This window comes from Leptonotus elevatus, chromosome 17, assembly GCF_054856555.1.
Source record: "Leptonotus elevatus isolate MCC_2025b chromosome 17, RoL_Lele_1.0, whole genome shotgun sequence".
In the NCBI taxonomy this organism is placed as follows: Eukaryota; Metazoa; Chordata; class Actinopteri; order Syngnathiformes; family Syngnathidae; genus Leptonotus; species Leptonotus elevatus.
The window spans coordinates 7727594-7740716 of NC_141255.1; the positions used below are offsets into that span (position 1 = coordinate 7727594).

Here is a 13123-nt window from a genome sequence, read left to right on the forward strand (position 1 = left end):
GGTCATCCCTTTATAACTGTGCGTCTTAGATTGTAACCTTCTCAGGAGCGATTGGCTTGCAGTCCAACTGTGCCGGCCTTCTGGGCCACTTGCATTTGTCGCACATGTTCGCCAGTCACAGTCACACAACAGGTAGGTACACACAAAACAGACAGAGCATAGACACGTGACAATGCTTTTAATGTTGTCGTCCATTCAGTGCCTCAGGATTTTAGTTACCTCACGGAGAAAAGTGTCATCAGGGCCGTCGTGGACTTGCTCACAGAGGCGGGAAAGAAAGGTTTGCTCATTCAGTTATGCGTTTAAAAATGTCTAAAACTGTGTTAAATGTACGGTGTTTCTCCGCTACCTCACAGTTTATTTTACACGTGTGTGTAAATGTGTTAAATGTTGGAGTGTTTGATACCACTTTTTTTTTTCAGACCAATACTCAACTCTTGTCTAGTCACCGATACCGCTAGTATTTTTTATACATAAAATGTCCCGCCAAAAACAACAATGACAGATCATTTTAAAGAAAGATCTATATATCACAGTATAGCATATTCCTTAAATTTTCTTGAAATGAATGGCAATTTTCTAATCTTCTAATTCCTTACCTCTAGTCCCTGATTATAAAATGGCCTTAAGAGGGCGGCCACGTCGCAAGTACTGACACCTTGAAATAAAATAAAAATATAGATATAAATAATAATATAATAAAAATCTTGCCCATCTCCATGTAAATATATATATGTTATATTATTTAAGTAACTTTTAATAAAATAAAAATGAAAATGTTGAATTTATATGTAAAATAGTTAATTTTACCTTCTTTTTTTTTTTTTTTTAGAAAGGAATTAAAAATGTTCAATTTAAATTCTTTAATGTAGTTTTTTTGACATTCTATTATTTATGACTAAAATTGGCTAAATATTTAATAAAATAAATGCCAAATGCATAGATTGTTTAGTTTACCACTTTTTTAAACATAAAATTAATGAATAAATTATTTTATATTATTAAAAAAAAAATCGGAATTAATATGAATTATTTGCATTTTTTGTAAATTGATAATTAATGAATCAATTATTTTTGATACAATTTAAACCCTTTAGAAAATTATATATTTTCCCCCATCAATATTCTCTCGAAATGATGATTATTAGTATTTTTTTGTAAATTTTTAAACATAAAAAATAAAGAAGCCTATACTTGCAGGTCCTGAGTTTGCTCATCCAAGTGTGGTCCAGACCGCATTGACCCCTCTGGCCTCAGTTGGAACCGCCGTCCAGTACCCGCCCATCAACTGGAGCGCAATCCTGTCCCCTCTGATGAGACTCAGTTTTGGTAACCGCTCACTTGAAGGGCACGCGCATTCGAAATCGACCTCTTGATATATATATTTTTTGTTCCTGTGTTGACAGGTGAAGAGGTTCAGCATCAATGTGTGGCGTTGGCTGCAGCTCAAGCTCAGTATTCGCAGAGTGCTTCGCTCTTTCTGGGCTCCTGGCTGTCCTCGCCTCTTGTGTACAGTCTCAGTGTAAGTATGCACACTTCTCAAGCTGGGCACAAACTTAAAATAACTTTATTATTTTGCATTATTGGCATTTTTTTTATCAATTAGTACCAAACAAGGGCCCTCCTGTACGAGAACCTCTCCTTGTGGATGAAGCATGTCCCCGAGGACAAGCTCCAGTTCTTCGTGGACACTCTCGGCTTGCAGACCTTCCGGGAGGACCTCGGACCCCCGCGTCTTTCCCTGCGGCGCTCCATGCTGCGGGGCCTTGCGCAGGCCATGGCCGCACCCGACCCCCCCAGCGCCTGCTGGACCGTCTTGTGTTCCACCACCGAAAAGCTGCTCAGCCTCCTGCCCAACCAGATAAAGGTGCCAAGTCTCATTCATCACTTTAAAAAACTACTTTGCAAATATTGAATTTTGTTCTTCTTCTTTAGGATAGTGAAGTGGATTTCTATGTGGGAGTCGCCGAATGTTTGTCTGAGATGTCTGATACAGAGATTGACCGCATCGCAGGTGTCACCGAGGTACAACGTCATCCGTGAAAGTCACCCAAAGAGGTGTTCTTAATATTTTTGCCACTCTCAAAGACAGAAATGAACATTGGATAGCATTAGTTGTACCATTAGTTGTACTACATGCTCGGAAAGGACTTTCTAGAATGGTGAGCAAAAACTAGGCTGTGCTTTTTTCATTCTATTTATTGCTATTTCAAATTTACTGTGTGGAAATAGTGTGCCGCCATCTAGTGTACAACAGAGGAATTACGCCCAAAATAAACGGGAGATAAGGCAAATTGGTTATAAATTGGACTCACTGTACCTAATGTTATGACTTTTCAGACTCAGATGGAGAAAACCTGCTTTGTCTTGGCTTACCTGGCATCTCGGGGTAGGATTCCCCTGCTGGCTCTGAACGACGTAATCGCCAGTGTACTCCGCGGTTGGCCGAGCCACCGATTAGGCTGGATCCTCCTGCAGACGTTCTATCAGTGTCGTCTGGCCGCCAGTGTCGCGACAGGTCACTTTAAAAAAAAAAAAAACTCTGCTCTGAACGCAAGGAAACGTGAGGTATAACTGGCATTTTGTGTCGCAGGCGTTTCCAAGCGGATGGAGTGGCTGCTAGAGTTGATGGGACTCATCCGAAATGTAGCCTACGGCACCACCGCTGTCACATGTGGGAGCACCAAAATGGTGTGTATGGCGTCTCAGTTTTTACGATGTACCATTACTTATCAGTGCCCTGACTTAAAAAGCTTTCATGTCACAAAACCGTGCGTGACTGGGTTGTTTTTACTTTGCGAGCCAGAATTTAAGTTAAAAGTGAACTTCAGGCTTTCCACCACTAGATGGCAGCAGAGAAGTGTAAAAGTACTGGTGTCTTTCGTCTTGTCTTGAGCTCTCATTGTCATTTTTTTGTACAAGTATTTGGACTAATTCCTTCAAATAAAAATAAATAAATTTGACTTGCCTTAAAAAAGAAAACAATTATTTACTATCTCGCCTTCTGTAGGCTACAGACTTCTTATTCCAAGTATTTGCCGCTGCCGTCGTTTCCTGGGGCGACCACTCCGTGCCCCTCCTGCTCGGGATCAGGGCCCGTTGGTTCCCGTGGAGCACGCCCTCCAAGCCCGCCGCCCTCTCGCACGCCCTGTACGGCGCCGAGTCGCTGACGGAGGGCACCTTGCCGCGATGCCTGCTCGGACTGCCCCACAGTTTGCCAGCACTCCTCAACAAAGAACCCTGGAACTGCCATTTGCACAAGGTCATTACCTACCGCCAGCAAATCCATCCGGTCCTGGAGACTTACCATTTAGAGTTGATGTAAAGTGTGTATGCGTGTGTTAGTTCATAGAGTGGCTTCTCTGTATCGTGGAGGGTCCCGAACAAAATCTGTCATCGACAACAGTGGACGTGGCTCGAGGTGACAAAACGCAAAGAATTCAATTTTCATTTAATTGAGATTTTAAGTTGGTCTTTCTCATCGTTGCAGCGTCTCTTTTGGCCCTGCGGTGCTCCCCGGAATTCAAGAAGAAATCAGTGTGGACCAGAGCATACGGCTGGTAAATCGATGGCACGCCGTTAGGGTATGGAATAAATGTTCAAAGAGCTTTGGCGTGATGCCAAGCCAAGTTGAGATTCAAAACGCTGTGACGTTTTATTTTTTTTTATAATTCGGTCACGTCCTCTTTATCTTCTTGGCCCACCTCTCCAGCTGATGTCGTCTTTCCTTCAGCGATTGCCACACCGTGAGCAACGCTCCTGAGAAAACAAAAGTAGGATTTAGGATTTTCAATTATAAGCCCCACCCTCCTTTCACAAGGACTTAAGATACTGTACGTCGTACCCAACACGAGGAGAGGCAGCAAAACCACAAGGACAAGTGGACGGTTTACGGGCGCAGACGCTGTGGAGTTCCCCACATGCGATGCTTCCTGCTCCATGTAACGCATCACCTGGCATATCGTGACCCCTGTTAGAAGATAGAGGGGCAATGACAGACCTCTAGTGTTGTACATCCTCAAGTGATCAAACTGGGATGCAAAGCTCTGCGCACTTTAAATGGCGTCAGCAAGAGAGTTTAGCTTAGCCAGAAAGTACAAGCCATGAAATTTCACCCAAAATGGCTACCTTTCCTATTCAATATTGAGCGGGGGTTCTTGAGACTTTTGTGTGTGTCCTGTTACCAAATTCCATGCCAATTGGTGAAACGATTGTCACGAGCTGGATTTTTTTCTTTCATTTTTTCCTTACATAACAGAGGCCTGGCATTCATGTCAAAATGTCTGCCTTCCTGTTAAATTTTAGACATGAATTTTTGAGACAATTTCATCCGTCCTGTAATGATAAACATGTCCACCAAATCCCATGTCAATATGTAAAACCATTGTCACTGGCAGAAGTGTTTTTCTAACATTCTAATGAAGGATGAGGCCTGGAATTTGTCCCAAAATGTCATGCGTCAAACTAAAATGGCTGACTTTGGATTTACGTATTCAAGTGTTTTGTCCGTCTTGTTACAATAGACATGTTCACCGAATGTCGTTTTGATTGGTCCAGGCCTTTTTCAAGAAATGTTGCCCCAAAATGGCCAACTTCCTGTTCATTTTCTGGCATAGATCCTCGAGACTTTTTCATATGATAGACATATCTATCAAATTTGGTGAAACTGATGACGGGCAATTTTTTTTTTTAGGCTGTCTTTTCATACTTATGGGGCTGTTAATCTAAAATGGCTTCATGTTTAAATTCTTGCGCGGGGTCCATGAGACACTTTTGTGCATCTAGTTTCACGTTGGGTGAAACTGGCTGACAAGGTCACCTTCTGTGACGACAGACAGGACGTATATGGGGATCCACAGGGTGTAACGGGCCCACACCATGACCGCGGAGGGGGCATCCATCGCGCACATAACTTCATGGGGGTACCTGGGCCCAAACCAGATGGCTCCATGTTAATCATTTTCAAGATGCGTTTGAGGCCTGTTATGTTTTCATCATGTGTGAACATGCACCTCAGCAAGTCCAAGATGTTCCAGAAAAAGAGTTGCAGGCACACAACCGGTTTGCTCTGAACCTCCTCTAACCGGATGAGCATGGTCAGGAGGAGGTTCTTCTCTAAAACCTAGACACAATCAACTTTCAGGTCTCGTCAGACCACATCAGCGTAAATATGATGGCTTGTACTTGGATGAGGCGTGGGAGCAGTCTGGCTTTCTCAATGCGGTCAGCGATGTGGAAAATCTCCAAGATGGAGAGCAGCTGGCAGAGACTCATGACGAAGCCGACCGAGTGAAAAGTGTCGGCTAGGGCATCTGCACAAAAAAAAAAAAGGGGTTATACATTGTTGCGCCTTCGCCATTAGAACTGACCCACTGACGCCAACGCTAGTTTGCCACTCATGTGACCTTGGCGCCTTTAAGCTGACCTGGTCCGAAAGTGAGAAACCTGACGACCATGTTCGTTAGTATCCACGTGTGTCCACAGAACTGAAACAGATTGTAGGAGAAAATGTAGGCGAGCCTGACGCTGAGCCTGCATAAAAAAAAAAAAACATGGAAGAGGACAACACCACAATAATGATCCTCAATTAGTGGCCGCAGCTTGTATGACGTATTATACACCAGAAAGTGCAATATCCGTTGAATGAAGCATAAAATCATAATGCAGTTTTGTTTAATTCAACTATTTTGTTTTTATACAGCACCATATACTGTACTTACAGTAGATACGTAAACAAACGCCCATTCTGCCTCAATAAATGAAGCAATAAGATTCTAAGAGGTCGAAAAAAGCTCATCAAATGAATATCGATCACTTACATTGTCTCTTTCAAAGTCCTGTTTGTTTTCTCTCCCTCGTAACGGCTTTTTTATTTCCAGCCGCCTCAACAGCGGAAGCAGGAAAAGAGCTGTAATGTTTGCTCTGCTGCACTTCCTCTGTCTGATTATTGCTCTTTGAATATTTGACGTTCATTCAAACGTGTGTTTGTGCAAAAGGCTGGTTGGGACAAACTTTTAGTTGCGTTTAAAATAAGTTTTGAAACTTATTTTGTTAAATTAACCTACAATGTTAATCTTTTTTCAAAATAGAGCCACAAATGTAAGGTTTTTATTTATTTTTATTATTAAATTAAATTAAGTCAGCAGCAAATCCCAAAATGATTACAGTATTTTATTTGTATTCAAACAATTATTTTGACAAATATGGCGAGTGAACACACACAGGGTAAATACATACATAAATACATTTACAGGTATTGCACATTCTTGTTGGCATGGGTGGATTATTTTGCGTTCAGGATATAACAGAAAAGTGAGACCCCCAAAAAAATCAATTCTTGCAAAATCTGTACATTATAAAGTGCATGCATGCGTGTTGAGGCTTGAAATGTAAATCATTTACAGGTGGAAGATGATTTAATTTACTGTACAGAGTGTGGCAGTCGCAATCTTATCACTTTGATATTATTAAACTTGAGCAAAGTTTCTGTGGTTCTGTATATGCAGACAGAGAAAGAGCTGATCATGCTTGGACAGTTTTTTGACAAGGTCCTATACATGAGTTTTGAATAGCGGTTCGTAGTTGAAAAACATAAGAATAGAAAAAAACTTTTTTAAAGGTGTAATAGTGCGAAAATAGAACATTACTGTCGTCCTTTAACTTTGACTTTTTAGCTTGACAAAATTTGACTTCACTATTAACTTCATTTGACATATCTCGATGAGTTCCACGATTTTAATTTTCTTTTTCTTTAAAAATTACGAGTTTATTCTCATAACATTTACAGCTTATTTTCTCCAAAGATATTCATTTGTTATCGTAACATTACGTCTTTTCCCCTCAAAAATAGGCAACTTTTTTTTATTATGATGGAATTTAGGGTTACATGTGGTGGTAATGTGTCATTGCCGTTAGGAGTACGACGGGAATCCTGTGTAAAAACGTCTCCCCTGGACCCGAAAAGTAGCAAAGCCCCCTGGTTCAGATGGTTTTCGGCGGAACGATAGTCAGGAGAGTGCGGCCGTCGAGCGGCGCGAACAGCGGGTACACCTTCTCCTTGAAGTTCCCTGTGAAAGTGTAGATGTGTGTCTTGCTTTCGGCGTTGTAGAAGGACACCTGGCCCTCCTCATAGTCTAAGTAGATCCCCATCCGCTGCGGCACCAGGCCGGCGGGCAGCGTCGTCTCGGGCTTCGTGCAGGCGTAGAACTGATGCGTTCCCCGCCAAAGGCACCAATAGCCCGTCTTGGGGTTCATGGGGAAGCGGCCGAGACGTTTGGAGTTAACCGAGACTATCCCCACGCGCCAGTAGCCGTTGTTGGCGATGTCCACCTCCCAGTAGTGGCGGCCTCGGCTGTAGCCCTCCCAGCCCAGCACGCACGGCAAGCTGTCGAAGCGCTGCGAGCTGTACGGCAGGTCGGCCTGCGACAGGCCCTCCTGGACTTTGCGTTGGTCGTCGGACAGGGTCAGCCATGGGTGGTTGGTCTTTGGGTCCAGCATCACATCAGCTGTGAAGGCAGGTACATCGTTTTGGTTGATTATAAACAACCTTGGTGGATGGTCAAAAATATCGGTATGTGTACCCGCACACTTGGCAAATGTGCAATGTGTGTGTTGGCCTCACCTTCTGCACTGCAGATCCAATTCCAAACTGAAGACAAGACACATTGAAGCTCGTGAGTCCAAATTCCCATATCATAAATTAATCAGGCCACGCAGTTAAGTTGTGTGGTGAATAAAAACCTACCTGAGTTGGGGATGTATTTTGATGTCCCCGCTTCCCACGTGCGCTGCTTGACTGGCAACCACAATTGCGGGATCATCCCCTAAAAAAATGGAATAGAAGTCAGTTATCCGACTTCCCGACAAAACTGTAAGCCTTGTTTAATCATAAAATCATTTTTATAATATATAAAATACTTAAGTAATATTAAAGTATTACATTATGAATTCACAAAATGTAAACAAGATCTAATACATTTATTTAAAAAATATTTTACACAAACAAAAAGAATAAAATACAAACTATAAATTTTTAAATTAATAATTAGTCTATAAATGTAAATTGTTGTTTTATTGTAAATTATTTTAATAAAAATAAATATAAGTAAACAATAATAATTTGTCATAAACATTCCAAAACTCAAATGTGGTCCTTGAGCATAAAAGTGATTTTTGTACAATTTTTTTTTTAAACTTTATTTGATCTATATTGATTTAATTCCGTAATTCATTTATAGAAGGCAATGAAATACAAAATATTAGTGTATTTTTTAATATGTGATGGCTTAGTTAACAAAAGTTAATTATTCATTAAAAGAAACTTAAATAATAAAAATTACAAAATTAACTAAAATTAAAATAATTTCGACAAATTTTACACACATAATAACTTAACATTTTAAAAATAACAACAAAAGTTTTCCCATAGGTATTTCCAAGCTGCATATAGTGCGTGACTAACTAGCTACACATATACAGTAAGTACATAATGACTGTGGCAAGGCAAGTGTGTCGTAGGTTATCGACCCATCTGCGCTTATATAAACAGAGTGACCTGACTCATTTATTGCACTCTTGCACGCACATGGAGGTTTGCCATTATACAAGTCGTGCCTTATCACCTGGCTTAATGACTCTGAACCCAATACTTCCTTTTACTGCTTTATTGCGTCTTAACAAACTGATCTTCTTCTTTATTTTTTGATTTTTGATTTCCTCCACATTTCTACACTACCGGCTCACCATGCTGTCTTCCTTGAGGAGTGACCAGGTGATGAACTCGAGCAGAGGCAGGAGGCTGACCAGTCGCTTCTTTTTGAGGCCCAGCAGGCGCAGCACTTTGCCCAGCTCATCGCTCTGTACTCCGCAGCTCTGAAAAGAGAATTTGACGTTGTAAAGTACATTTAAATGCAAGTCAATCACCCAAAAAAACGTATATTCATTTTGTTGCAAGTTGAAATTATATTAGCTTAATGCTAACATATAATGCCAAACACCATAGACTAAGACTAAGTGAAATTAGCATATATGTTACATAGGGTAATTCTACTACACTGCATGAAGCTTCTCGACTCACTTCAACTTAGTTCCTTAGCAATAAGATGCCACAATAATTTTGTCTTGAGTCATAAGTCCACTAGCCTAATGCTAATATATAATGCCAAACACAATTGACTGGCTAACTGAAATTAGCATGGATAAAATGGATCATTATAAAACTACACTCATGAAGCTTCTCAACTCGCTTCAATGTGTTTATTTGGAGCCGCTCCTCACCTCAGAAACCTTCTGCACTTCTTTGGCCCACTCCATAACCCTCAGTTGTGCAACCTCATCGGCTTCTAAGTCTTTCTTGGGTTCTTTAGTCTCAGGCGCCGAGGGGTTCAGAACCTTCAGGGCGCACAAGTCAGCCTGTGAGACCGCTTTTGAGCAATGTCGCTTGTCAGGTCGGAGTGAGGACTGACCTTGTCCACATGGCGTAGTTCGTTAGCCCATTCCAAGATGAGTTTACGGCTCTCCTCCAGACTGCGCTCGGTACGCGAGTTGAACTTCTCGGCCTTGCTGGACGCCGCCTCTGGATCGGATCCGGTGCGCTAGAAAACCAAAACGGTATGTGCCATTGAATGAAAAAGTGCAAGGCATATTTTGTCCAAAAAAAAAAAAAGTAATGACAAATGTGCTCTACATTATTTATTTGGTTATTACTAACATAACTATAAGATTCATAAAAATAAAAATAAAATCCAGTTAAAAAATGTTTGGGGTAGAAACTTTATTTACGTCGCAATGCCTTTGGTGCGTAGTGACGTAAAATGGCGCAATGTGAAACGTCTATAAAGAAAGAAAGGTAAGTCTCGTAGCGTTCCTAAAGAAACGACATGCGAACGGGAGAGTCCCTCCCTCCCCCACGCTGTGCTCTCGACATTCACCAGACTCATTCAAGAGTTTTGATCGTCCCTTTAGCGTTGCGACGTAAATAACAAATAGAGTTTCTACAAAATGTATTCAACTGGAAATTATTTTTGAAAAGTGAATCTCATAGTTATGTTAGTAACAGCTAAATAAATAATATAGATCAAACTTGTCATTACAGTCGGGGTTCCTTTTAAATGATAATAAAGTTTTTTTTTAATCGTAGAAAGATGTTATTTATAGAAATAAATACTTTTTTTTTGTTAGAATAATAAGAAAAAAAGTTTGTCAGGATAACTCAAAATCAAATATTTTAAAGGGGGAAAATTAATGTTAACAGGAACAAAGACATTTTGTTTGCTAAAATTTCATAATGTTCTAATAAGAATAATGTAATTTTTTCCAGAAAAAAAAAAGCCATAACACTTACAAAAACATGCTTATTTTGTCGGACTAAGAAATTGTCATCTCAAGAGAATAAAATATTTTTATCATATTTATTCTGTCACGATAAAAAGTCGTAATTTCATTTATTTTTTAAATACCTCAAGAAAATTAGTTGTAATCTTTACATGAGCAAAAGCATATTTTGATGGCATCAAAAGTTGTAATCTTACAAGAGTCAAATGAAACCCCCTGCCCACCTCTCACATTTAACATTTCTTCCATTTTAATTAATTCCCCAGCATTTCAGAACGGCATTATCCCTCCCGCATTCATATACAATTGAATGTATTTATTTACAGAAATTGCACGTTTCTATATTATGATCCATGTTTTATTGTTGCACTCATCCCCATATGAAGGTATGGCCTCAATAATCAACTATCGTAAACTATTTTGTGGGAGGCGAAGGATCCATAGTACCTTGCAAACCTGCTCCACTTGCTCTTTCCAGTGTTGGATGAACTGCACGCACTCCTGCAGGCTGCGCAGGTCCTTCAGGCTGTTCTGGCGATGCTGCTGTTGGTGCTGCAAACAAATCCATTGAACTTTACCATTCCCGCACACTTTTTTTTTTTTTTTTTTAAACACGACGACAAACATTGCTCGCTCACTTGCGAGTGTCCGGTAAGTTTGCCGCTCGTGATGGGCCTGCTGGGGGCTGAGCTGTGGACCTGGATGTCCTCCTCGGGCAGGTTCCAGCGCAGGGCCCCAATGGAGCTGCTCTGGGTGGTGCTGTAATCCTGCGCCTTCAGCAGCAAGCTGTTCCCTGAAGAGACGAATCACAAATCGCACAATTTGTTCAGCAGCGTGTCACGCGCGTCATCTCCCAAAAACTTACTTCTGGTCGTTTTCAGAATGCTCTTCATTTCCATCATCGTTTCCTGGCTCCTACAAACAGCAAGCAACTAGCTAGCTAAGCAAGTTAGCTAGCTAGTTAGTACTTAAGTTAGTTGGTTCATTAATTTATTACTTTGACAGAAATTGTATAATTTTGTCAATGTTGGCTGCTGGCTACCTAACTAGTTAGTTAGTTAGCTAGCTATCTGGCTAATAATTACATATGTAGATATTAGCTAGTACATGCTTCAGAAAGAAATGTAAAACATTTTGTCAATGTTGGTTGGTTCATATGTTAGATATTTGAGCAAGTTTGATATCTAGTTATTTAGATATGAAGCTCCTGAGTAACTAGTTAGTAGTTTAGAAAGAATAAATGGAGTTAGATGACAAGGTAATGTGTGGCTAGTTTGATATCTAGTTACTGAGTCAATGGTTCATAAGGCTAGTGACCTAGCTAGCTAATTGGTCAGTTTGGCATCAAGCTAATTGGATATGTTGCTAGTTAGATATCGAGCTAGTTTGAAATCTAGTATGTGTTAAGTTATTAACATTGTTTTTCAGTTTTAAATTATATTTTAGCCGTTTATAATTTAGTTAACTCAGTATGGCTAAATGAATAGCATTTTTTTGTGTCTCACACTCCTGAGAAAATAAGGGAGTGTATGGGTCTGGTATCTGTCTCTTCCGAAGGAGACGGGCCGATGTGTGATTGTTTTTCTCTAATCTGATTTATAGCTATGGGAACTTGCTGAACTTGCAGAAGGGAGGAGAGAGGGATTTTCTTGTATTCATTTAGTTGTAAACAGGTGTGTTGTGGGCTGACCTTTTTCTGAACCCTTTTTGTGAATAAATAACGATGTGAGCTGGAGAGAGGGAGACACATTTGAACAGAGACATCGCTTGGGTGACTTTAAATGTGCGACCAGAAGCTTCTGTTAATTAAAAACCTTTGCAAAGGAACTCCTTCAACAGAATCTCACCATTCAGTTAATTGAACACGCAAAGAGTACAATACTTAATATTGTCTACTCTAACATATGGCATACAGAACTTCGTTTACTTAGTACTTAGAATGTCAAACATTTTCCAATGTTGATTGGTTCATATGCTGCCTACCTAACTAGTTGGTCGGGTAGTTAGCTAGATTGATGTCTAGTTACTTAGATATCAAGCTCCTTAATAAGCTAGTTACATAGATAGTTAGTACTCTATTAAAAAAAACTAAATGGAACACATTTTGTAAATGTTGGTTGGTTTATATGTTAGCTCATTTGATGGTGAGATAAACCACCATGAAATGCTCGGCATCACAGGAGAATATTTGTCAAAAATTATTTTATTGAGGTAAATTTGCAAACACACTTAAAATATTAATTTAGATCATGAAAATGAATAGCCAATGGTAAGAACTGATGTTAGTTAAAAAATAAATATTTCAAAATTACGGTCTATGCTTCTACATGGCTAAATATATTTGAATTGGAAAATCAAACAAGGCCTGAGCGTTAATTTAAAATAATAATAATAATTACAGCGTTAATTCTGAGGAGTACCTGTAGTCGGACGGAGTGGAGATGCAGCTCAGCGGTGGGAAAGGCCAAGTGGTCGAACTACGCTTCCTGTCCAGTCGTTTTGATGGAACTACTCCTGATCTTTGGACTCTTTATTTACTGGGAGGGGACACTTGCCTGGCTTCCTGGAAGGAGCCTGCCACCTTCTCACGCACACGTGGAGGAATTATGTTTTACAGCAGTGATAATAAAGCTTTGCCTATCACTAAGTGTGACGCACAAGATGAGTTTACAGTAGCTCGACTTGGCATTTGTGACGGAGCCTTGCAGTGTAAAAAGTCTGTTCATGTTGTGCAACCATCCAGATGAGTTTTTTTCTTTTTTAGAGCATTTGCCCTCATTTGGGTTGCACG

At 40.2% G+C, this 13123-nt stretch overlaps 3 protein-coding genes across 8 annotated transcripts in view; 1 reads left to right on the plus strand and 2 right to left on the minus strand.

Moving 5' to 3' along the window:
- focad (focadhesin) overlaps positions 1-6485 on the plus strand; it is a 28101-nt gene extending 21616 nt beyond the window's left edge. For 4 of the 6 annotated variants that reach the window (XM_086058407.1, XM_086058410.1, XM_086058408.1 and 1 more), the window contains 11 exons: positions 30-132; positions 200-280; positions 1201-1329; positions 1407-1522; positions 1607-1867; positions 1936-2025; positions 2341-2518; positions 2594-2691; positions 3011-3262; positions 3346-3421; positions 3491-6485. In XM_086058407.1, coding sequence (XP_085914533.1) covers positions 30-132; positions 200-280; positions 1201-1329; positions 1407-1522; positions 1607-1867; positions 1936-2025; positions 2341-2518; positions 2594-2691; positions 3011-3262; positions 3346-3421; positions 3491-3564 — 1458 coding nt within the window. In that variant the 3' untranslated portion in view covers positions 3565-6485. The remainder of the gene's footprint in view (positions 1-29; positions 133-199; positions 281-1200; positions 1330-1406; positions 1523-1606; positions 1868-1935; positions 2026-2340; positions 2519-2593; positions 2692-3010; positions 3263-3345; positions 3422-3490) is intronic. The other 2 variants (XR_015090439.1, XM_086058409.1) reach the window with 2 other exon arrangements.
- hacd4 (3-hydroxyacyl-CoA dehydratase 4) lies at positions 3335-5910 on the minus strand. The gene is made up of 7 exons (XM_086058417.1): positions 5820-5910; positions 5426-5532; positions 5185-5312; positions 5013-5122; positions 4820-4926; positions 3845-3970; positions 3335-3759 (listed from the first exon to the last, which is right to left on the minus strand). Coding segments are annotated over exons 1-7 (663 nt in total). The 5' UTR covers positions 5822-5910; the 3' UTR covers positions 3335-3676.
- Positions 6214-13072, minus strand: LOC147159578 (butyrophilin subfamily 3 member A1). Its single transcript, XM_086058415.1, has 10 exons — positions 12753-13072; positions 11198-11289; positions 10971-11125; positions 10780-10884; positions 9465-9593; positions 9277-9390; positions 8743-8871; positions 7745-7823; positions 7622-7648; positions 6214-7505 (listed from the first exon to the last, which is right to left on the minus strand). Exons 2-10 carry the CDS (start codon positions 11232-11234, stop codon positions 6982-6984), a joined length of 1299 nt encoding a protein of 432 aa, XP_085914541.1. The 5' UTR covers positions 11235-11289; positions 12753-13072; the 3' UTR covers positions 6214-6981.
- Between the last annotated feature and the right edge of the window lie 51 nt (positions 13073-13123).

Excerpts from the sequence above, each read along its gene's own strand:
- hacd4 (XM_086058417.1), bottom strand. Across the intron at positions 5,313-5,425 it reads GTTTCTCACTTTCGGACCAG|ATGCCCTAGCCGACACTTTT; the intron begins GTCAGCTTAAAG and ends TTTTTTGTGCAG. Across the intron at positions 4,927-5,012 it reads AACATCTTGGACTTGCTGAG|GTACCCCCATGAAGTTATGT; the intron begins GTGCATGTTCAC and ends GTTTGGGCCCAG.
- LOC147159578 (XM_086058415.1), bottom strand. The coding sequence starts at position 11,234 with ATGATGGAAATGAAGAGCATTCTGAAAACGACCAGAA. Across the intron at positions 7,824-8,742 it reads TCCTCAAGGAAGACAGCATG|GGGATGATCCCGCAATTGTG; the intron begins GTGAGCCGGTAG and ends CCATTTTTTTAG. Across the intron at positions 7,506-7,621 it reads TTGGATCTGCAGTGCAGAAG|CTGATGTGATGCTGGACCCA; the intron begins GTGAGGCCAACA and ends CTGCCTTCACAG.